This window comes from Chiloscyllium punctatum, chromosome 36, assembly GCF_047496795.1.
Source record: "Chiloscyllium punctatum isolate Juve2018m chromosome 36, sChiPun1.3, whole genome shotgun sequence".
Lineage (NCBI taxonomy): Eukaryota > Metazoa > Chordata > Chondrichthyes > Orectolobiformes > Hemiscylliidae > Chiloscyllium > Chiloscyllium punctatum.
This window is the reverse complement of record NC_092774.1, coordinates 30,227,243-30,252,364: the sequence shown is the minus strand read 5'-3', so window position 1 is coordinate 30,252,364 and position 25,122 is coordinate 30,227,243. Positions and strand designations below refer to the sequence as shown.

The 25,122-nt window shown below is 44.3% G+C and overlaps 1 protein-coding gene across 4 annotated transcripts; it reads right to left on the bottom strand.

Moving 5' to 3' along the window:
* Nucleotides 1-3,662: 3,662 nt before the first annotated feature.
* LOC140460941 (uncharacterized) lies at nucleotides 3,663-23,243 on the bottom strand. 4 transcript variants are annotated; one of them, XR_011954404.1, is made up of 3 exons: nucleotides 23,121-23,243; nucleotides 17,618-17,799; nucleotides 3,663-4,391 (listed from the first exon to the last, which is right to left on the bottom strand). XR_011954404.1 is itself a non-coding variant. In XM_072555689.1 (3 exons), exon 3 carries the CDS (start codon nucleotides 9,631-9,633, stop codon nucleotides 8,710-8,712), a length of 924 nt encoding a protein of 307 aa, XP_072411790.1. In that variant the 5' UTR covers nucleotides 9,634-10,045; nucleotides 17,618-17,799; nucleotides 23,121-23,243; the 3' UTR covers nucleotides 5,985-8,709. The 4 variants fall into 4 exon arrangements, 3 of the variants coding, with proteins under 3 accessions (XP_072411790.1, XP_072411789.1, XP_072411791.1); XM_072555689.1 differs by lacking the exon at nucleotides 3,663-4,391 and adding an exon at nucleotides 5,985-10,045; XM_072555688.1 differs by lacking the exon at nucleotides 3,663-4,391 and adding an exon at nucleotides 5,985-10,032.
* Between the last annotated feature and the right edge of the window lie 1,879 nt (nucleotides 23,244-25,122).

Sequence of the window (25,122 nt, the reverse complement as noted above, 5' to 3'; positions counted from 1 at the left end):
TGACTGTTGGTGTCGGGGCAGCACCAGAGATTTCCTGACATGCGGATTGTATTCCGTGTACCAAGTAATCTGAGGAACTGGCAGTATTTCGGGAGAAATAGTTATTCCTGGAGGAGGTAGAGAGGAATGTGGTGTGATTCTGTAAACTCGAGGTGTCCAGAAGTGTGCAGAGGTGGTATTAGAATTTAACACCATAAATTTGAAAGCGAGGAAATTCCACCAGAATTCAATTATCAGACATGACAGGCCAATGGTGTCTATCTGTGATGTTAGAATTCTATGATGCTTGGAACTGAAACATAACTTTCAACGGGCAGGCACGGTGGCACAGTGGTTAGCACTGCTGCCTCACAGCGCCAGAGACCTGGGTTCAATTCCTGCCTCAGGCGACTGACTGTGTGGAGTTTGCACATTCTCCCCGTGTCTGCGTGGGTTTCCTCCGGGTGCTCCGGTTTCCTCCCACAGTCCAAAGATGTGCAGGTTAGGTGAATTGGCCATGCTAAATTGCCCGTAGTGTTAGGTTAGGGGTATGGGTGGGTTGCGCTTCGGCGGGGCAGTGTGGACTTGTTGGGCCGAAGGGCCTGTTTCCACACTGTAAGTAATCTAAACCCCATGTATTTCATCTCCTTTGTAATAGAGGCCTCTATTTGTATTTTTCAATTGATTTTTGTACCTGTCTGCTACTTTTGATGATTTGTGTACTTGGTCTCCAAAGTCTTTTTCTCCCCCTTTTATAGTGCTTAGTTTCTAATAATTTAGCAGTTCTCCAATCAGTCTTTCTTGGGTGAAAAGTAAATGGTTCTGATGTTGTCGTATTGGGTGACATTAAACATTTTTCCCACTCATTCGTTTAACCCATGAATGCTGTTTAGCTTCTTCCTGCTCCTTTCTGCACAAGTTGATACCCCTCTGCCCCTGGATAGTTGATAGTTGACCAAGAACTGGATAGGTGTCCCCTTGATCCAACCTCTCGAGCAATAAGCTATCAGTAACCAAGGACAAAGGTCTTGGACTCCAATTGTTAGGAGTAAACCTCCACTAGGGACAGATTCTTTGGACATGATCTTTGCTTTTGGCACAGAGGCAGGAAACATCTCACCTGTTTCAGATAAATCAAATTACTGACTGTCAACTCCTTTGATACTGACACTGTCATGACACTGTCAACTCCTTTGATGCTGAGCAGCGTGAATTGAGTATTTACTGGCCCAACAAGAATGGATTTCCCAAACTGCCACAGTGTTGCTGACAGTCATACACCCAAACCAGCTGCTAGTAGGGATCAGCCTTCTCTCTGAATCAGGAGGTCACAGGTTTAAATCACAGGATGTTGCTGGTAAGAGGTTCAGTGATGGAAATGTCATTCAGTGGAAAATACTAATAGCTCCCAGAAATTATGGCAAATGTCAGGGCTAGTATAAATGAAGAACTGAAGGATATTAATATGTATGAAACAAAAATGCATCAGAGAATTGAATAGGATTTAAAGTAGCTAAATTCCCTGGGCTTGGTGGTTAACGCTAGTTCACTGGAAAGTGGTAATTGGAAAGTGGCACATGTCATCCCACTGTTTTAGAAAGAAGGAAGAGAGCACAGGGAATCTATAATAAAAGGTACAACAAGAGGACAGTTAAAAATTAATGATAGAACAGACCCAACATGGGCTTATTGGAAATATATGCTAGTCAAACTCAGGTCATTATAGCTAGCAGAATATATGAATGTCCAAATTAGGAGCTGAAGTAAGCCATTCGGCTCATGAAGCTGCTCCACTCCAAGAAGATAATGGCTGATTACTTTGTGTTATACATTGCACATTTGCATCCATCCCGATATCCTTAGATTCTTCTTAGGCAAAGGAATTACTCTACTTCTGCCGTAGAAATATTCAATGGTCCTGGCTTCACTATCTTCTGTCACAAAGTATTCCGAAGCTGCACAACCTTCCAAAATATTTCCCTCCTTCTTTGTCACAAATGATTGCGTTTTTTGAAGAAGTAACAGAGGATTGATGAGGGCAGAGCAGTAGATGTGATCTATATGGACTTCAGTAAGGCGTTCGACAAGGTTCCCCATGGGAGATTGATTAGCAAGGTTAGATCTCACGGAATACAGGGAGAACTAGCCACTTGGATACAGAACTGGCTCAAAGGTAGAAGACAGAGAGTGGTGGTGGAGGGTTGTGTTCCAGACTGGAGGCTGTGACCAGTGGAATGCCACAAGGTTTGGTGCTGGGCCCTCTACTTTTTGTCATCTACCAAAATGATTTTGATGTGAGCATAAGAGGTACAGTTAGTAAGTTTGCAGATGACACCAAGATTGGAGGGGTAGTGGACCTCAGAGAGTTAACCTCAGATTACAACAGGATCTTGACCAGATGGGCCAATGGGCTGAGAAGTGGCAAATGGAGTTTAATTCCGATAAATGCGAGGTGCTGCATTTTGGGAAAGCCAATCTTAGCAGGACTTATGCACTTATTGGTAAGGTCCTCGGGAGTGTTGCTGAACAAAGAGACCTTGGAGTGCAGGTTCATAACTCCTTGAAAATGGAGTTGCAGGTAGATGGGATAGTGGAGAAGGCATTTGGTATGCTTTCCTTTATTGGTCAGAGTATTGAGTACAGGAGTTGAGAGGACATGTTGCGGCGTATTGGACATTGGTTAGCCCACTGTTGGAATATTGCGTGCAATTCTGGTCTCCTTCCTGTTGGAAAGATGTTGTGAAACTTGAAAGGGTTCAGAAACTATTTACAAGTATGTTGCCAGGGGTTGGAGGATTTGAGCTGCTGGAGCATCGGAGGTTAAGGGTGACCTGATAGAGGTTTACAAAATTATGAGGGCATGGATAGGATAAATAGGCAAAGTCTTTTCCCTGGTGTCGGAGAGTCCTGAACTAGAGGACATAGGTTTAGGGTGAGAGGGGAAAGATATAAAAGAGACCTTAAGGGTAACTTTCACACACAGATTGGTATGTGTATGGAATGTGCTGCCAGAGGAGTGGTGGAGGCTGGCACAATTGCAGCATTTAAGAGGAATTTGGATGGGTATATGAATAGGAAGGGTGTGGAGGGATATGGGCCAGGTACTGAGAGGTGGGACTGGATTGGGTTGGGATATCTGGTCAGCATGGACGGGTTGGACCGAAGGGTCTGTTTCTGTGTTGTACATCTCTAAGACTCTATAAATGGGTGATCTAATTGTTCGTTCACAACAGGAAGTAAACATCCTTCAACATCCATCTTTTGAAGACCATTCAGGCTCAAAGAAACTTCAATCGAATCACCCCTTGCTATTCCAAACTCTGGTTGAAAGTCAGACCTGTCTGTCTAATGATTTTCCATGAGAGAGTCTGTTCATTGCGGGTGTCAATCTAGTTTACCTTCTGTGAATTGCCTTTAATGCATTTTCATTCTTCCTTAGATGAGGATATCAAAACTGAGTACCGTGTTCAAGATGTAGTCCCACCATTGCTCTGTAACTGAGGCATAATCGCCTTACATTTCTGTCATTGGCCTTTCTAATCACTTGCTGTGCTTGCATTCTAACTTGTGACTTATTTGCAAGGCCCCCGGATCCCTCTGCATCTCAGAATTATGCAGTTGTTCTCCAAGTAGGTAACAAATTGCATTTTACCATATTGTACACCACTTGCAAGAGGTTTGCTTATTTATTTAACCAATCTATCAATCTGCATCCTTGATATGTCATCCCCACAATGTACATCTCCATCTATCTTTGTGTTGCCTGCAAATGTGACCACATACCTTTGATCCCCTCCTGTAAGTCATCTATATAATTGTAGAAAGTTGAGGAGCCAGCAGAGATGCCTGTTGGAACCCCACCATACATTGTCATATACAACCAATTTGACAAAAGAACCATTTTTGCATATTCTGTTTTCTGCCAGTCAGTTGATGTTCTATAACTATACTTTACACCATGAGCTCGTCTGTGCAATATGCTTTTCGTGAAAACATGTCAAACACCTTTAGGATATTCAAGTTCAGTATATCCACAGGCTTTAATTTACATACTCTTTCAAAGAATTCCTTGAGGACAGCATGGTGGCACAGTGGCTCCCTCTCATGGCCAGAGACACCTACTTGATTTCAGCCTTGAGTCGACTATCTGGAGTTTGCATGTTCTGTCTATGTCTTTGTGAGTTTCCACTGGGGACTCCACACTCCAAAGATGTGTAGGTTGGGTGGATTAGCCATGCTGGATTGCGTAATGTCCTTGGATGTCCAAGCTAGGTGAGTTAGCCATGCTAAATGCAGGGTTACGGGATTAGGGTGGCGGTTTGGATCTGGGTGGGATGCACTTGAGGGTTGGTGCGGGACTTGATCGGCCAAATGGTCTCTTTCCACATAGACCCAAGGGACCACATCTTTCCCTTCGAGAACAGAAATATTAAATATGTTACTCTCCAGTCTGAGGAAAACTTGCCTGAATCTAATAAATCTTGGAAAATTAACATTAATGCAAATATGAACTCATTAGCCACCTTTTAAAATTCTATGATGAAGTCCACCTGAACCCAGAGATTTGCCAGCCCATAGCACCATCAGTTCGCTCAATAGCATTTATCTAATGATTCTCATTTCACCAAACTCCTCTGTTTGTTCAACCTATGGGGTTAAAGGCAGGATTCTTGACCATGTGGTGGAACAGAGGGATCTTGGAGTCCAAGTCCATAGATCGCTCAAAGTTGCCACCCAGGTTGATAAGCTTGTTACGAAGGTGTACGGTGTGTTGGCTTTCATTAGCAGGGAGTTTGAGCTTAAGAGCTGCAAGGTTATCCTGCAGCTGTATGGAGTACTGGTTAGATCACACTTGGAATATTGTGTTCACTTTTAGTCACCTAATTTTAGGGAAGATGTGTAGGAAAAATGCCAGAGGAAACATCACAGAAGTGCTTCACAGGAGGCTGCCAAGCACTGAGGATGTTACCTAGACAGGGGACGAAATGTCTGCAACACAAATTCCCAGCTCGGCGAACAGACCCACAACAGGAAGCTGTGTAAGCTGAGAGAGGGTACAGAGGAGATTTACCTCGATGCTGCCTGGAATGGAGGGCATGTCTTAGGTTGGGGGAGCTAGGGCCTTTCTCATTGGAGCGAAGGAGGACGAGAGGTGACTTTATAGAGGTGTACTATATGTTGAGAGGCATAGATAGAACGAATAGCTAGAGACTTTTTCCCCAGGTCAGAAATGATAGGACATAATTTTAAAGTAATTGGAAGAAGGTTTAGGGGAGATGTCAGAGGTAGGTTTTTTACTCTGAATGGTGAGTGCATGGAATGCACTTCCAGGGTTGGAATGAGAGTCAGATACATTTAAGGACATTTAAGTGACTGCTGAACAAGCACATGGATGGCAGTAAATTGAGGGGTGTGCAGGCTAGTCTCATCTTCAAGTTGGATAAAAGGCTGATACAACATTGAGGGCTGAAGGGTCTGAACTGTGCTGTATTGTTCTATGTTCTCACTCCAGAACGATGCAGCAGCAGTATTGGAAGAACAATATTGCGTCAAACCCCTTGACCCTTCCAGAGATGGGCACTGTCGATGGAAACTCTGTTAAATTCTGCCAGCAATCAGGTGATAGCCGGGTGGGGGGAGGGTGGCAGCCGTGAGACTGAACTTGCTGACTTGAGGGTTTTTAGTTTTGGTTGCTACGTGCAATGAAGTGTGAATCATTGTTTCAGCAGTTGGTTCTGTGTGTTGTTTCTGAGTCAGTGGCCAAATTAAGGTGATTCACCCACAACCAGAGCAAGAGGCTGGGATTAATATTGACTCCACTGCATTCAGTATGACATCACGTCAATACTGTTAGAAAGGGAAAGCTGACACCAACTCCCACCCCACCAGAGATCTCAAACCAAAACACCCAAAGAGAAGCGCATCATCCTATAATCTGTAAAATTAATGTGAAAAGTGGTGTAACCTGCTCTAATGTTTAAAAATAAATCCCTGACACTTTAAAATCAACAAAAATCCATTTATTTATCTAACAGTAACGGTGAACAGATGAACTAAACTATTAACAAACCAAATAAATCTCTTCTAACTACTGACTGTTTCAGAATAAAACAAGGTTCTCGTGATATGCTGATCCAATAAATATAATTCCCTCTTGTAACAAGAAATAGAATTTAGTCTCTCAGATTACAGCCAGGTTACGTGTCTCTTGGAATACTCTGTGCCACCTTCTGTTGAATCTTCTGTCAGGAATGCCCTTCTCAGATTTTTTTTAAATGATGCATTCTCTAATACAGAGATGACTGACATCCAATTTTCCCCTCTCAATAGAACTGAGGACTTTTGGCTCTCGTGAGGGGGAGTTAGAGATTTGGGCGTTCAGTCGATTGTACCCTGAAGGTGGCAACACAGGTCAGTGGAGTGGTCACAAAGGTTTCATTCGGCGGTGTGTAAATAAATTGTTTTCCTGGAAGCCAAGTGATTTGACCAGCTACATCACTCCTGGATACCTCTGCCTAAAACAACAAAAAAACGTTAGGGTCTGGGCTACCTTCCCAGAATGTTTTGAGGGGATCTGGCCTGGTCCATAACACTGAACACCTGCAAATTGTGTCTCCAGGAAGGATGTAGTGAAACTTGAAAGGGTTCAGAAAAGATTTAAATGGATGGTTCGGAGGTTGGAGGGTTTGAGTTACAGGGAGAGATTGAATAAGTTGCAGGTATTTTTCCCTGGAACATCGGAGGCTGAGGAGTGACCTGGTAGATATTTATAAAATTATGAGGGGCACAGATAGGGTAAATAGTCAAAATCTTTTCCCCAGGATGGGGAATCCAAAACTAGAGGTTTAGGATGAGGGGGAAAAGATTTAAAAGGGACCTGAGGGGAGACCTTTTCACGGAGAGAGTGGTGTATGTATGGAATGAGCTGCCAGAGGAAGTGGTGGAGGCTGGTACAATTTCAACATTTAAAAGGCATCTGGATTGGAACATGAATAGGAAGAGTTTAGAGGGATACGGACTAGTTCTGGCAAATGGGATGAGATTAATTTGGGATATGCAGTCAGCATGGACGAGTTGGACTGAAGGGTCTGTTTCCCTGCTGTGCATTTCTTTTGACTCGAAGTCTCCAAAAGATACCACATTGCTTCAACCGAACTCTGAAACCCAACGTTACTGACAGATTCTTTGTGTGTGAACCCGAGAGGCCGTAGAGATGGTCGTAGAGATGTACAGCACTGAAACAGACCCTTCGGTATAACTCGTCCAGAATGACCAGACATCCAACATTTAATCTACTCCCATTTGTCAGCATTTAGCTCATATACCCATCCAGATGCTTTTTAAATGTTGTCATTGTACCAGCCTCCACCACTTCCCCTGGCAGCTCATTCTGTACATGCACCACCCTCTGTGTGAAAACTTGTCCCTTGAGGTCCCATGCTAAGTTGCCTGTAGTGTTAGGGTGGGTTACTCTTCGGAGGGTCAGTGAGGACTTGTTGGGCCGAAGGGCCTGTTTCCACGCTGTAGGGAATCTAATCAAAAGGCACCTGGATGGGTGTATGAACAGGAAGAGTTTCGAGGGGTGCTGGCAAATGGGACTAGATTAATTGAGGATATCTGGTCAGCATGAATGGGTTGGACCAAAGGGTCGGTTTCCAGCACTTGGCCTATATCCCTCTCAACCATTCCTATTCATGTCCCCATCCAGATGCTATTTAAAGGCTGTCATTGTACCAGCCTCCACCACTTCTTCTGGCAGCTCATTCCATCCATGCGTCACCCCCTGCATGAAAAGGTTGCCCTTTAGGTCCCATTTAAATCTTTCCCCTCTCACCATAAACCCTCTGGTTCTGGACTGCCCAAGCTCCAGGGAAATGACCTTGTTATTTACCCTATCCATACTCCTCATGATTTTATAAACCCATATAAGGTCACCCCTCAACCCCTGACACTTCAGGGAAAACAGCCCCAATCTATTCAACCTCTCCCTGTAGCCCAAACACTCGGCAACATCCTGGTAAATCATTTCTGGTGGAGAAGTCAATGATTTGGGTTAATACCTGAAATACTGACTTCACTGCTGGTGCTGCCTGGCTTGCTGTGTTCTCCCAGCCTCCTGCTTGTCTACTTTGGATTCCAGGATCTGCAGCTTGTTTTTGTCTCTAACGAATGGCAGAGCAGACTCGATGGGCTGAATGGCCTAACTTCTGCTCCAATGGTCTCGCAGGCTTTGGTTTGTGCAGATTGTTTCAGTGGGAACGTGCAGTCCTGGGCTCAATGAGCAGTAGCACCCAATGGATCAAAGTTCATAGAATCACAGAATCCCTACAGTGTGGACACAGGTCCTTCAGCCCAACAAGTTCAAACTGACCCTCTGAAGAGTCACCCACCCAGACCCATTTCCCTACCCTATTACTCGACACTTCCCCTGACTAATGCACCACACCTACACATCCCTGTACACTGGGACAATTTAACTTCGCCAATCCACCCTACCTGCACACCTTTGGGCTGTGGGAGGAAACCGGAACACCCAGAGAAAACCCACGCAGGCACAGAAGGAGAATGTGCAAACTCCACACAGATAGTTGCCCCAACAGTGGAATCAAAGCCGGGTCCCTGGCACTGTGAGGCAATGCTACTCACCACTGAGCCACCGTGGGAGTGGGTACAGTCCAGCAGAAAACAAAACAAGCACCAACTCTCCCACTGTCAGACTGGGCAGGAGGTTCAGTCCTGGGGGTGACCCACAGCAGCCTCACCGGCAGAATCCGATTGTTGGGAACGCTGGTGCCCCCGCTGGTGCCTCTGCAAGTTGCAGGCCTGGGTGAAGGCCTTCCCGCACTCAGGGCAGCTGAAGGGCCTCTCCCCAGTGTGGACTCGCTGGTGCTTCAGTAAGTCAGAGGAATTGCTGAAGGCCTTTCCGCACTCAGGACAAGCGAATGGCCTCTCCCCGGTGTGGACCCGCCGGTGGATCAGCACGTGGGAGAAATTGCTGAAGGCCTTCCCACACTCGGGGCAACTGAAGGGCCTGTCCCTGGTATGGACCCACCGGTGGGTCAGCAGGTTGGAGGCATGGGTGAAGGCCTTCCCACACTCAGGGCAGCTGAAAGGCCTCTCCCCTGTGTGGACCCGCTGGTGGGTCAGCAGGGCGGAGGAATCGCTGAACCCCTTCCCGCACACTGGGCAAGTGAATGGCCTCTTCCCTGTGTGGACACTCTGGTGCCTCAGCAGGGAAAAGGCCTGGGTGAAGGCCTTCCCACACTTAGGGCAGCTGAAGGGCTTCTCCCCTGTGTGGACCCGCCGGTGGGTCAGCAAGGCGGAGGAACTGCTGAACCCCTTCCCACACTCTGGGCAGGCGAATGGCCTCTCCCCGGTGTGGACCCGCTGGTGCTTCAGTAGGTCAGAGGAATTGCTGAAAGCCTTCCTGCACTCAGGGCAGCTGAAGGGCCTCTCCCCCGTGTGGACCCGTCTGTGCCTCAGCAGGGTGGAGGAACTGCTGAACCCCTTCCCGCACTCAGGGCAGGAGAATGGCCTGACCCCAGTGTGACTGCGCTGATGAGCCTCCAGGACAGACGGGACATGGAAGGCTTTCCCACAGTCGCCACACTTCCAAGGTTTCTCCAATGAGCGGGATTCCTCTGGTTTCTCCATGGCTGAAGCTTCAGCGGCACACAAACACGTGTACAGTCCCTCCCTGCCGTGAATTCCTCTTTCCAGGCTGGATAACTGTTTTCGGTTCCACACTCAGTACGCTGTAACAGTAGGGTCTCTCATTCAGTCCCATTGATGCTGAAAACGTACTGAAGCAGGGACCAAAAGACTTTGCTCCTTCTCACAGAATCTTAGTCAAAACTCGTTCCAGTCCCAATGGACTGAATGACTGTCAAACATTGACTTGAAATTGAGGACAGCAGACGCTGGAGAGTCAGAGTCAAAAAGTGCGGAAAAGCACACCAGGTCAGGCAGCATCTGAGGAGCAGGAGAGTCGGCGTTTTGGGCATAAGCCCTTCATCTGTTGATTTTTAAACTTCAGTTTTCAGATCAAATACTCTGTAAAAAGAGACTATAAAAGTCAACATTGTCACTGAGAAGGTCTATAGCCTTAAAACTTGTCTTTAAACATTTAGACTAAATGTAATGATGAATTATAGAACACACTTATTACACCAGAAAATAGACAGACAGCAAGGCTCAGAAAAGGGGGGCATCTTAAAGAATGTAAAAGATAGGGACACCTGGGCTTACCAAGTGATAACAGGATGCTGTAAGACAATTAAGAAGGTTTGCCTTAGCATCGGTGAATCTGTTTGAACAGGACACCAAGTGATAACATTCACAGCCGTTCCCTTGTGAAATTAATGACAGTGTTTGGTTCTGACCCTGAAACGAAACTCTGTACTATCAAAAACTTTGTAATTAACACTCAGTTGCTGTCAATTATAATGGATTCGTATACCCCTTGCAAGAAGGGCAGTCACAGAGAAAATAAATCTTTGCTGTTACAAAACCCTGACTTGAGAGTTCAAAAGGACACTAGAGATAGACACCATTTTAGTGCTGAGGCTGTTGAATCCAGTAGAAAATTAACTCTTAGTGCTTAGCTGGTATGGATCGAATTTAATTGCATTTTGAGAAGCCAATTCTGGTTATGAAATGCAAATTCTATAAAAGGAAATACTGATAAAGCTTTAATTTACTTGTTGTTTTTACGGACTGCCCCACTGTCAATTCTAACTAATTAGATCTTATGTCTTATTTGAATTTGAATCACAAACTTGAAAAGTAGGCATGTTTCATTCGAAGACAAATGAATCAGTTTGAGTGCAACCTTACGGTAACATCTCTGCCTCAGGTACAGAATGGTTTAGTGCTTAAAAAGCAGGAGTCTGCTCCTAGCTTAGAAATTATTCAAGGTCGAATATTGAGGAGATTCTCGCACAATGTGTCGGGAAGCCATTTTATGATTGAACGTTTGCCCTCCTTACTAAGAAGCTGTTTTATAAAAGAAATGTATCTGGCATGTGAGCTGTGCAAGGTTATCTTGTGAACTCTCCAATTAGCTGAGACTGGTACCTCTTTATGAGAGGAGTTTATCTCACGAGCAGGCCCCTAACTCAGCTGTTTATCCCACCTGACGAATGGCTTAGGGCCTGTCGGAGTGATTAGTCAAGCTTCACAGACCTGTCAGTTAGCTTTTCTTCCTTATGAATTATTGTCTTTCACTATTATCTGTCTAATTAAGAACATGCAATTTCTTTTTCAAAATATTGTACAAAGGAAGCCACTTTGTATCAATACATTGGAGTAGCCTGCTGGGCAATTGAACAGCTGGTAACCTACTCTCCTAGATTATTAGAACCAAGTTAGTTTACCTTATAGGAATCAATGTTATGTTGGCACAGTGATGCTTTCAGTGAATAAAGAGGATAACTAAAATTATACTAAACTGTCCAAAACAGGTTTTTATTCCAGACTTCCAAACAGTACGATTTCCAGGACGAACCAAGAGGGAGGCTTTACAGGTCTGAGTCCACAAGGGATTCCCTGGGTGGTCTCAAATCTCCACTTTAACATCAGTCCAGGGTAGAAATTCAGAACAAGCAATTCTTTTTCTGCAGAACAATCTTTTCTTTTGTTATTCCACAAAATTGAAAGCACCATCCCAATGTCTCTCCCCCTATCCATTCTCACTCCACTCTAATTTTCCTGAAGGATGCTAATTCAGGATCTTACAGTGCCAAAAAAGTTAAAAAAAAAACATCGCTTTTGAATAACTCTACCTGAAAGTTAACATCTTTCACGACATTGGGATACTGCTCAGTGTGAGCAGATCTGATTTTGGGAAGCAAAGAAAAACTGTAAGTTCAGGATAAAACTGCAATACAGCGTCTTTAGAAACATCCAGACACGGGGTCAAGGCATTGACACCAACACCAGTGAGAAACTAAACATACAGACGTGGCAAACCATCTGTCTTTAGTCTTTTAGAATGGGTTGTAGGTATCATTAATATGTAAATCTCAGAACTTCTTACAAATCACCTTCTCGAGATAACATAAGTTTTGTAACAAAAGGTGACACCTCAGCTCAGACAATGCATTAAAGGTATGAGGTCACAGTCAGTCTGTATCCCAATGTTGAATCTGACAAGTTCTGTTTCCAAAGTGAAGTTTACAAAATATTATATGCATGCACTGACTGCATTGACTGCCAGCAGATTGCGCATTTTTTGAATAAAATCAAATGTTTGGATCAGAAATTGGCTAGCTGAAAGAAGACAGAGGGTGGTCGTTGATGGGAAATATTCATCCTGGAGTTCAGTTACTAGTAAGGTACAAGGATCTGTTTTGGGTCCACTGCTCTTTGTCATTTTATTAATGACCTGGATGAGGGCATAGAAGGTGGGTTTGTAAATTCGCGGATGACACTAAAGTCGGTAGAGTTGTGGATACTGACTAAGGATGTTGTCAGTTACAGAGGGACGTAGATAAGCTGCAGGGCTGGGCTGAGAGGTGGAAAATGGAGTTTAATGCAGAAAAGTGTGAGGTGATTCACTTTGGAAAGAGCAACAGGAATGCAGAGTACTGGGCTAATGGTAAGACTCTTGGTAGTATAGATGAGCAGAGAGATCTTGGTGTCCAAGTACGTAGATCCTTGAAAGTTACCCAGGTTGATAGGGCTGTTAAGAAGGCATACGGTGTGTTAGCTTTTGTTGGTAGAGGGATTGAGTTTCAGAACCATGAGATCATGCTGCAGCTGTACAAAACTCTGGTGCGGCCAGATTTGGAGTATTGCGTACAGTTCTGGTCACCGCATTATAGAAAGGATGTGGAAGCTTTGGGAAAGGTTCAGAGGAGATTTACTAGGATGTTACCTGGTATGGAGGGAAGGTCTTAGGAGGAAAGGCTGAGGGGCTTGCGGCTGTTTTGGTTAGAGAGAAGAAGATTGTAAGATGACTTAACTGAGACATAAGATAATCAGAGAGTTAGATTGATTGGACAGTGAATGCCTTTTTCCTTGGATGGCAATGGCTAGCACGAGGGGATATAATTTTAAATTGAGGGGTGATAGATATAGGACAGATGGTCAGAGGTAGTTTCTTTACTCAGAGTAGTAGAGGTGTGGAACGTACTGCCTGCAATAGTAGTAGACTCGCCAACGTCAAGGGCATTTAAATGGTCATTGGATAGGCATATGGACGAGAATGGAATAGTGTCGGTTAGATGAGCTTCAGATTGGTTCCACAGGTCGGTGCAACATTGAGGGCCGAAGGGTCTGCACTGCGCTGTAATGTTCTATGTATCCATAAATATAATTCTGCAAATACAAATTCACCCTGTACACTTATATGCATGTGTGCATGCATGAGAGAAAGCAAATGTCTATGTCTATGCTGTTTATCTCTGTCTGTTTGATAACAAATGCTTTATTTCTGTAAATGTTGTTATAAATCAGAGTTGGGTACTAATAGTTAGATGTAAGGGAGAGAGAATTCCTCAAGTTGGGTACCATAAGAATCCTGGGAGACCTTTATTTCTGGCTTACTTCCCAATGAACAAACATTAAACACACTCACCTATTTATTTCTAATTTTGTTTCATTTTTCTTGTTTATTCCCCACTACGATGAGTCTCTCTGTCTGGATGGTTGACAGGCTGGGGCAATGTGGGTTGGGCCTAGAGTGACTGAATGTTTTATTGTTCTGGAAGGTGGAAAAGGGGGTCAAAGCTTCAGCAAAAACCCAGCAGAGCTGAGGACATACGACACCTTACTCTGTGGGAACAGGAAGATCAAAGAGGACAGAGAAATCAGGACCTGAAATCCGAGCTGACACCAGACTACCCTGTGATCAGTGCTTTGATTAACAATGCCAACCATCTACCTTTACCGAGCTTCCCATTAAACTTCTCTGTAAGGAGTCTCAGATTATAATTATTCTCTTCAATGTGTGCAGCCAATTCATTCACTTTTGTTACAATGCAGCACACATTCAGCTTTTACTTTTATTTTTTGTGATCTTTTGAATCCAGCTTTGATTGCTGGTACTTTTATCCTCCTTGTCCCTTTTTATCGTTCTCTAACATTCATTTTCCACATCACCACGCTGCTCACTGGCCTTGATTTGGATTAGCCATGCTAAATTGCCCATTGTGCCCAGGGATGTGCAGGTTAGGTGGGTTAGCCAAGGGAAATGCACAGTTATAGTTTCACAGTAATAGAAGCAGGAGTAGGCCATTTGGCCCATCCAGCCTGCTCTGCCATTCATTAAGATCATCATCTCAGCTCCTCCTATCTACATTGTCCCAACTACCCTTTAATTCCCGATAATGCAATAACCCAGCAAACTATATACTGAATATATTTAATAAAGCTGCTGCTACTGCTTCCTTGGGCAGAGAATTCCATAGATTCACCACATTCCAGGGAAAGCAATTCTTCCTCATCTCTGTCCTAAATCTACTCTCCCTAATCTTGAAGCCATGTCCCCTAGTCCTAGTCTAATTCACCAGCAGAAATGACAGGACAGGATAGGTGGGGTGGGGGTGGGTCTGGGTGGCATGGTCTTCAGAGGGATCAGCGTTGCCTTTATGAGCTGAATGGCCTGATTCCACACCTTAGGGCTTCAATGATTTACCAAGGTTGTGCGCGCTCCGGATGACAGCTCCCAGAACCTCTCACTTTCTGCAAATCGAAAGACAAGTCCCACCCTGCCCTCTCGTATGTGTGTTCTGTAACTGCTTAATCATTTCGAGTGAATCCAGCCCACACCTCCCACTGCTGCCTGTAACCTTTACAATGCTGATGAAACAATGAAATACCTGCAGTACTGAAAATCGTAAGGCTTCTAACGATACCAGTTACTGATTCACTGCACCTTCTGATGGACAGTGTTGGAAATACAATGTTGAAGGCTGAATGAAATGAGCAGTTTAAAACAAAAACCCACCTAACCCTTCGCTAGGTTCTCCACTCAGCACACTCTACTAACTGCCAGTAAACCTGAAAGCACTTCATCCCCACAGTGCAATGAATTCCCACTTTCCACCAGAATTCCAGATGTGCTCCCTCACTCAGTTGCTGTCTCACAAATGAAAGATTTCATTGTAACTTCTGCTCCCAGTCAGGGCAAAACATCTTTGAAAACTACTCTGGAAGTCTAGTCTTCACAACCACACTTCTACTTTTACTGAAGACCATTAGAGTCATACAGCACAGAAACAGACCCTTCGGCCCAATCAATGGTACCGACCAGATATCCTAAATTAATCCAGTCTCATTTGCCAGCATTTGGCCCATATCCCTCAAAACCCTTCCTATTCAAGTACCCATCCAGATGCCTTTTAATATGTTGTAATTGTACCAGCCTCCATCTCTTCCTTTGGCAGCTCATTCCACAGAGACATCACCATCTTTGTGAGGAAGTTTCCCCTCAGGTTATTTTTAAATCTTCCCCCTCTCATCTCAAACCTATGCCCTATACTTTTGGACTTACATACCCTTGTGAAATGATCTTGGCTATGCATCCTATCCATGTCCCTTATGAACTTCTATAACGTCACCCCTCAGCCTCCAACACTCCAGGGAAAATAGACCCAGTCTCTTCAGCCTTTCCCTGGAGCTCAAACCTTCCAACTCTGGCAACAGCCTTGTAAATTCCTTCTGAACTCTTTCAAGTATCACAACATCTTTCCTGCAGCAGGGAGATCAGAAATATGTGTGGTATTCCAAAACATGGTCTAACTCAATTTACTGACCAATGGAGGAAAGCATATCAAACAGCTCCTTCATTATCTGATCTACATGCTACTCCACTTTCAAGGAACTATGAACCTGCTCTCCAAGGTCTTTTTGTTCTGCTTCACTGCCCAGGACCTTAGAATTGGGTGTATAAGTCCTGCCCTGATTTGCCTTACCAAAACGCAAAATCTCATACTCATCTAAATTAAACTCCATCTGCCACTCCTTGGCCCATCAGCCTATCTCATCAATTCTAATTTATATCAAACCTTCTTTCCTCTTTCATTCACAGAAAGCTGAAAATCTCCATCCCTCAGACTCTGCCCCACTCTCACTTTGCTGAACCTAATTCCTCTGTACCTCATCCTGAAGGGTCTGGTCCATGCTGATTAACAGGCCCACACTCGGGGGTGGGGGGGGGGTCTAACTGAAACAGACAGAGTACTGAACAGCCAGGACAGAGTGGACATTGACAAGATGTCTCCATTGGTAGGAGAAACTAGAACTTCAGGGCACAGCCTTCGAGTAAGGGGAAGACTTTTCAGAATGGAGATAAGAAGAAATGTCTTCAGCCAGAGAGTGCGGAATCTATAAAACTCATTGCCACAGGAGGCCAGGTCACCGAGGGTATATTTAAGACTGAGATAGATAGCTTCTTGAGTATCAAGGGAATCGAAGGTAATGGGGAGAAAGCAGGAGAGTGAGTTTGAGAAATTTATCAGCCATGATTGAATGGTGGAGCAGACTGAATGCGTTGAATGGCGTAATTTCTGTTCTCATGTCTTATGGTCTCACACAGTGTGACAGAATTGGGAGCAGGGGTAGACCATTTGGTTTTTCGAGCCTGCACCAGCACTGAACAGATCATAACTGGATAGGAATATACTTACATCTGGGTGGATAGGTTGAGATGTTTTTTCACTGGAGTGTCGGAGGTTGAGAGGTGACTTTATAGAGGATTATAAGATCATGAGGGGTATAGATGAGGTGACCAGCAGGTGTCCTTTCCCTAGGGTGGGGGTTTCAAGATGAGGGAGCAAATTTTGAAGGGGAGAGGAGAAAGATTTTAAAATGACATGAGGAGAATCATTTTTTTAGGAAAGTGGTTAGTGTGTGGAATCAATGTTCAGAGGAAGTGGTGGATGTAGGTACAGTAACAATGTTTAAAAGACATTTTGATAAGTACATGAAAAGGAAAGGTTCGGAGGGATATGGGCCAATCACTGGCAAATGGACCAGTTTAATTTGAGAACATAGCATGGACTAGTTGGACTGAAGGGTCTGTTTCTGTGCTGTAGGATCCTGTAGCTGTTCTCTACTGGGGTCTGAAAACCATTTTCTTGGAGATCCAAGATGGCGGTGGTCTGAGTGGTCTGCTGTGTTGGGCTCTGTGCTATATCCTATGGCAATGTGGACATTTACCCCCCCGCCCCCTCGTTAACCATCCTTAGGAGAAAAAAATACTCCTATAAACTTAGTGAACATCTGGAGCTGCTAAAATTGTGGTTTGACAGCTTTAAGACCAGGATGAAAGCAAATGAAGGAAACGGGCCAAAAGGAGTGCAGCAGGCAGGGCACTCCCCTACTGCATCGGGGGTGCCTGGAGCCATTGCTCAAACTCCCAGGGCAGTCCCTTTGGATTTAATGGGGCAGCAGCAGTTACTCTCGGAGTTTGGCAAATTCCGAGATAAGATTGAAGCAGCAGTGGAACCACTATCTGTCACACTGGAAAAGCATGGTCAGGAAATTCAAATGTTGGCCCAAAGAGTAAAGGCAGCAGAGGAGAGGACCGTGGCGGAGGTCTCAGGAGGAAGGATCCAAACGCTGGAAGACCAGGTTCGGGTCCTTCAGGAGCAAGTGGACGCCCTGGAAAACTAAAGTAGGAGAAAAAGCTTACAGCTCGTGGGTCTTCCGGAACGTGAGGAAGGCGAAGACCTCATTGGAATCCTGGAGAAGTGGTTCCTGACGTTCTTGGGGCTGGAGTTGGAGTCGGGCCTGTTGAGTTTGGAGCAGGCCCACTGGATTGCAATGTGCAGGTCAGGACCGGACCCACGCCCCCGCACGGTCCTTGTGCGACTCCTGCATTATAAAGAAAAACAGTTAATGATTGAAACAGCAAGAAGACTGGGAAGAGATCCACAGGCTTTGTGCATTAAAGGCTCAAGAATAATATCTTTTCAGGACTTCTCAGGAGCCAGAATTAAGAAGAGAAAGGGCTTTTGATGAAGTTAAGAGAAAATTAAGGGATCTGAACATTCACTGTTCCTTGAGGTCCCTGGCCGTGTTACATTTTGCTCATGGGGGGGGAACGGTATATCATTTTGATTCAGCAGAAAAGGTGAAGGACTTTGTGAATTCTCTGAATTCAAGAACTCAGGTTGGGATGGGGCCATCGATACAGACAATGGTGCAGTTCTTTCTGTCCCATCTTTTCTTTTCTCTCTCTCCATTTTTTTTGTGGTTATCGGCTTCTCCATACTGCCTTGATGTAAAACCGGAATTATTTAGTATATCGGTCAGTTGTGCATTATGCGAGGACTTTTGTTTTAACTGCTGTCCTTTTGGTTTTGGTTTGGGGGTGGCGATACCTGTGGTTAAGATATATGGAGAAGGGGTGTGTGTGTGGCGGGGGGGGGAAATGGGCATCCATTTTTAACTCTCAGAATGTAAATAACGTGTTTTTTGTTCATCTGTGAATTGCCTGGGGTTAGGGCACAGCCTCGGTTGGAAGGATCCAGGATGTTAGCTGTGGGCAAGGTGAGGTGGTGAGGTGGGGTGGTGGGGGAGTTATGATAGAGCTAAAGGAGAAGAATGCCCTAAGAGTAGAGGACTGGCTATACTGATAAGAAGGAACCTCCCTTTTCAGGTAATTGAGAAAATTAAGGACGAAATTGGACAGTTCATCATTCTTAAAGATCAACTACATGGAGAAGAGTATGGCGTCCTGAATGTGTATTCCCCACCCCCCCAATGTGCACCCTCTTACATTTCTAACTGATGGAGTTGCTAAAATGATGAGTCTTGGGGGTGCACAGCACTATCATAGGAGGGGATTTTAATCGCCTCATAGATCCTGAGGTAGACAGGGTGACAAGGGGCCTGGCATGTATGACTGCACGATCTAAGCAGTAGGTCGACATGATTAGTTTGATTAGTTTCCCTACAGTGTGGAAACAGGCCCTTCGGCCCAACAAGTCCACAATGACCCTCCGAAGAGTAATCCACCCAGACCCATTTCCCTCTGACTAATGCACCTAACACCATGGGTAATTTAGCATGGCCAATTCACCTTACCTGAACATCATTGGACTGTGTGAGGAAACCAGAGCACCCGGAGGAAACCCACGCAGACACGAGGAGACTGTTCAAACTCCACATATTGTCATCCAAGGCCGGAATCGGACCTTGGTCCCTGGTGCTGTGAGGCAGCAGAGCTAACCACTGAGCCACCGTGCTGCCCCAGTGTGAGGAGTTGGGGTTAGTGGATGTGTGGAGACACCTCCACCTGAATGGAAGAGACTTTACTTTCTGTTCCAACCCACACAAGTGTCACACACGAGTTGACTGTTTTTTTATGTCATCAGATATTTTGGATAAAACACTGGCTTGAAAAATTGGGCAGATAGCTGTCTCAGACCACGTGCCAGTGTATTTAGATGGTAAAATCAAGGGTGGTGGAATGGATGCACAGCACTGGCACACAGACCCATTCCTGTTAAGGAATGGCAAATTCGTTGAGTACATCAGAAGAAAGTTCAGGGTCTTCTGGGATATCAACTCAAGTAAGGCCAGTAATCCGACAATACTGTGGGAGGCCACTAAGGCATATTTATGAGGCCTAGTTATTTCGTATTAAACAAATAGAAGGAAGCCGAGGGAGGAGCAACAATAGATGCTGAGGAAGTATTTTATATTAGGCCTTCACTGGTCAAGCTGCAGCTCTTAGGGTTGCTCTCGACTCATTGCACACACAGGTGGCAAAAAAGGGTCTCCTTTGCCAAACAAAGACTGAATTTGGACAACCTGCCCCTCCCCAGAATAAAGGCCGAACGGGTTTCCCTGTTGAATGCACCAATGATGATACAGGAGGTGCAGGAAACAATAAAGCATCTCCAGATAGCAATGCATCGGGGTCAGATGGGTTCCCAAGTGAATTCCATAAGGAATTCATAAATGCCACCTCTGAGGATGTATAGCTATTCAGACACATAGGTTTGTCTTCCGCCCTCTCTCAGGGAGGCTAATATCTCCTTCATTTTAAAGAAGGAGAAAGAGCCCGAAGAATATGCTTCATACAGACCCATTTCACTGTTGAATGTAGATTTTAAAATTCTACCCAAGTTGCCAGCCCTGAGGTTGGAAAAGATGTTGCCCTGTATTATGAAAGATGATCAGATGGGTTTTAACGGCTGTAGCTCCTCCAATAATATCAGGAGGGTACTGAACATAGTGCAGGTATGCCACAAAGATTGATCCTGGGTTCGGTGGTTTCCATAGATGCAGACAAGGCATTTGACAGGATAGAATGGCTGTACTTGTTTGGGGTCCCTGAGCATTTTGCTAGACGGGTAGTGGTGTTGTATAATGATCCTAAGGCAGCAGTCATCACAAACGGCACTAAGTTTGATAACTTTCATATGGGGAGAGGGAGTCAACAGGGATGTCCTCTTTCACTACTGCAATTTATCTTGGCAATTGTGCCATTAGCTGAGGTGATCAGGAGGGATCCTGAAATAGTGGGGCCAGAGGTGGGAATGGGGAGCATAAGATTACCTTATATGCTGATGACGTCCTTTTGTTCTTGGCCAATCTGGAGGAGTCAGTTTCTCAATTGATTCAAACAATTAATTTATTTGGCTGTTTTTCGGGCTACAGGATCAACTTTACAAAATCGGAAGCCATGCCGGTGGGGGGATTCGTGGAGGTGCCTGATCTGAAGGATGGAATGCAGTTCCTGTTTAGATGGTCGTCAAAAGGACTTTTGTATTTGAGAATTTTTATTACTCCTGCCTTCCACCAGCTGTATAAAGCTAACTATGTACAATTACTCGAGAGGATAAAGCAGGATTTGCAGTAGTGGAAGGGATTACCGTTATCATGATTACGCCGAATAGCCCTGAATAAAATGAATGTTCTTCCTCGCCTGTTGTAACCCTTGAGAATGCTCCCGTTGTCGCTACGCAGATGAGTATTACGGAGGCTCAATGGTTGGCTAGGTTCTTTTATTTGGTGTTTCAGGCGCACCCTAATTAAGTTTACCAAATTGCAGCTCTCACAGGGTGAGGGAGTGGGGTGAACCTTCTGGACTTGGAGACATCAAATATGCACTTTGTTCCCATATCTGGGTGGTGGGGCATGGGGGTGATTCGGGGTCAATTTGGCTTGATGTTGAAGCCTCGCAGTTACGTTGTCTCCTAATTATTTATGAATAAGATGAAATCCATGACCGAGCAGTATAAGAGTCCAATCATTTTAAATACAGTGAAAACCTGGAGGATAATGAGGCAAGATGAGGGCAATTGGCTTAAGACCTCACCGTTTACCCCATTGGTGGGAGCCCAAGGATTTAAACCTGGGGCAATGGACGCCGGCTTTAGGTCATGGGAGAATAAGGGAATCTCCTATCTGGGAGATTTATTCAAGGGAGAGGTCTTGATGTCATTTAGCCAGCTAAGTCAGAAATATGGATTGTACCTATTCCTGTACTTTCAGATAAGGGTTATATACAGAAAAAGATGATGGTCCCAGCTCAGCTTTACAGGTCAGAAGTGGAGAAAAGAGTACTCGAGTGTTCTGGTGTTCTTTCAGTCAGTACTTTGTATTATTTACAAAAGGGATGTGCCTTAGGGGACGTGGAATCAGGAACTCCAAGAGGATACTTCATTGGAAGTATGGAAAAGAAATATGGGAAAATGTGAGCAAAATTTCAATACGTAACAAAGCACAGGCCATGAAATTGAAGATTTTACACAGGGCTCATATGGCGCCAGAGAGGCTAGCTAAGTTCAAGAGAGGAGTATCACCAGGTTGTCCCAAATGTAAAATTATTATAGGCACTCTCACACACTGCTATTGGTCATGTTTTAAGGTCCAGACTTACTGGAGTGCTATAGTAAGGGAGCCAAAGGACATCCTTGGGATTGAAGTTAAAGTGGATCTGGCATTTCTTCTTCTGGGGTTAGCAAATTTGCCCTCTCCTGGGGAAACATAGGAAGAGACTGTGTAACATTCTTACCCACTATACAAGGAAGAACATTTTAATGAAATAGACAGCGGAAAAAACCCCAGGTCTTACTGGGTGGCGTCGGCTAGTGATGGAGCATCTCCCCCAAGACTACCACATGAATATGGTGCACCACTGAACAGGGCGGTTTTATAAGACATGGAAACCTTTCTAAATTATATGGATGCAGACTTATCAGCAATATTGATTAGGGCCGTGGTATGCCATGGGAATCAGTTTGGGCACCAGTGGGGCCCTGGGAAGGGAGGCTGGGGGGAAAAGAATATGGGTACAATAACTGGAGCTCCCAGGGATGGGAGCCTCAGTGGAGGTGGAGTGAGTTAAATAGAATAAAATAATGTGATGTAATTTAATTTGAATTCAGTTTAATTTATTTTTTTAATTTGATTGAAGTTTAGTTTAAGCTAAGCAGGTAAAGTTGTTCTGGTAGAATAGTAGTTAGTTCATTATTAATAGTATCGTGATATGACATTATTGTACTGCCTCTATCTTTCTGTATTTTGGTATTGTTCTTTTTGTCTATAGATGTTTTGTAAAAGATTTGAAAAAGTTTCTAATAAAATATTTAAAAAAACATTTCCTTGCCTTCCCCCATAACTACTTTTAACATTCAAAAGTCAGATAAACTCAGCTTTGAATATATTCAATGACCCCCTAACTGCACGAAGACATCCCCACTTCTGAACTCAATTCCTCTTGCTAATACACCACTTGCCTTGCTCATTGCTTGCTGCACCTGTCTGACAACTGGCATTGACTGGGATAGAAAGCATGAGTAGAAGGTAGCTGAGGCACCTTTGTACGTCCACACATCATTCCTGATGAATGGTTTTTGCCCAAAACATTGACTGCCCTGCACCATGGATGCTGCCTGATCTGTTGTGCTTTTCCAGCGCCACATATTTCGACTCTGATCTCTAGCGTCTGCAGTTCTCACTTGTTCCACATCCCAATATATCACCATTTAAACAATGCATCTCCTTTCTGTTTTTATTTTACAGGAAAGACTATAACTTCACACTGTGTAACTGCATTTGCTATGTGTTTGCCAATTAAGGCACAGACCTGAACCAACTTTGCTGCAAGTCAAGAACTGAACTCCAGAATGAAAAAATAAAATGGAAAAGGGGGTGAGAAAAGAGTGTGTTGTACTCACAGATGTTGGACAGAGGAAAGTTGCAGTCTGAGGTGAAGCTCAATCTTCATTCAGAGAGAGAAGAACAGCAACTACAGCTTCACAAATTCATGTTCCAACGTCCACATTCAGAGAATAGGGGCGTTCTCAATGGCAGGAAGACCACACTCCTTCCGGTCTTCTGGCGCTTTCTATTGGTCCATCAAAAGAATGTCGCGTCCTGTCTCCGCTGTCAGGTAGGAGCATGCGCACTACTTTGCTGATACCAGCGTACATGCGCAGTGCTTGCTGACACCGAGAAGCATGCGTACTCTGTCCTGTGGAGGTGTTGGTGCAACCGACAAATTTTCAGTCTCAATGCTAATAGGAGAGAAAGAAAGACTAATGCCACAAATTTGTTTTCCTGAGACTCAACATTTTATTGTTTTTGAATTTTGTCTGGCTGCTCAATTTTGTCTGTCTTTTCCCCAGGTTAGAGGAAGTCCAAAACTAGAGGGGCATCGGCTTAGGGTGAGAGGGGAAAGGTTTAAAAGGGACAGATGGGATAAATTTTCACGCAGAGCGTAGTACTTGTATGGAATAAGCTGCCAGAGGCCGTGTGTCAAGGCTGGTACATTTACAACATGTGAAAGGCTTCTGGATGGGTTCTGGAAAGGCCTGTATATGAATAGGAAGGGTTGAGAGAGATGAGCCAAATGCTGGCATACAGACCACTAGATTTATTTCAGATATGTGGTCGGCATGGACCAAAAGGTTTGTTTCTGTGCTCTGCAATTCTATGACTCTATTTCTACATATTCTGAACCAATTTCACAAGACTAGGAATAGGTCATTCCTCCCTCACAGCCTGTTCTCAACTGTGGCTTAACTGCAAGTTTCAGAAAGATGTCTGCAGTTTTTTTAAAGCAATTGAATATGCTTTCAGACGTTATTGATGTTTCTAAATACAACATTTTAGCTATTCTCAATGTTTTACAGATCAGCCGTTTCGCTGGTTCAGTGGTTAGCGCTGTTGCCTCACACTGCAAGGAACCGGATTCGATCCCACCATCTGGCGACTGTTGGTGTGGGATTTGCACATTCCTTTGCCCTCCTTTCAGTGCTCCAGGTTCCGCCCATGGTCGCAAAGATGGGCAGGTTAGGGTGGATTGGCCGTGCTAAATTGCCCCACAGTGTGCAGAGATGTGTTATGGGGTGGGATGCTTTTCGGAGGGTCAGTGTGGACTCGATGGGCCGAATGGCCTGCTCCCACACTGTAGGGATTCTATAATTACAAGAGTTGTCAAACCAGCAATTTTAATTGGTGAATTATAAGACCAGGAGCCAATCTTTAATCAGTTTTCCATTCATTCACAGAGTGAAATTTTAGAATTGTATCACTCTGAGCTCTACTCCCACCTCAATGTCAATAAATGTCTTTTTATCTGTCCTCAAACAATCAATCTGTCCCTCCTTAACCTTGATTTTTTTTAAAGTTAGCATATTTCTTCCTTTAGATAAACCTTATCAATCAAAACACAAAACAATGTTTCAAACCTAATTAAAGATTTTTTACGTTCTATACGAATCTTCTGGGATCCCCAGTAATCACCCCATATCAGCTGTTATCTTCATCAAATAATCTGACAATTATTGACTGCTATCAACCACTTCCGTCCCAGGAAATTTCCTTTCTCTGCAAAGTTTGGTTCATGTTGGCAAGTTCAATTTATAATGTTTTACATTCTCAGTGTCTGTTTAACGTTCAGTGGGAAAACTGTTTTCAGTCTCACAGTTATACAGTATTCCTCCAAAATGTTTCTGAGGAATGCACTCCTCCCACAAAAGCTGGTGGTTCCACACTTAAAATGCTATTAACGGCTTGCTTGGTTGTCTTTGCTGTTTCCCCTCTAACTGTTCAAAATGTCTGGTTTTATACCCCAAAACATCAGATCATTTCATTGGTTTGGTGTCATTCCAAACTGTAAAATTCAAGTTCGATAGGAATTTGGTATCAGGGGCATACTTTAAACTGATTGGCCGA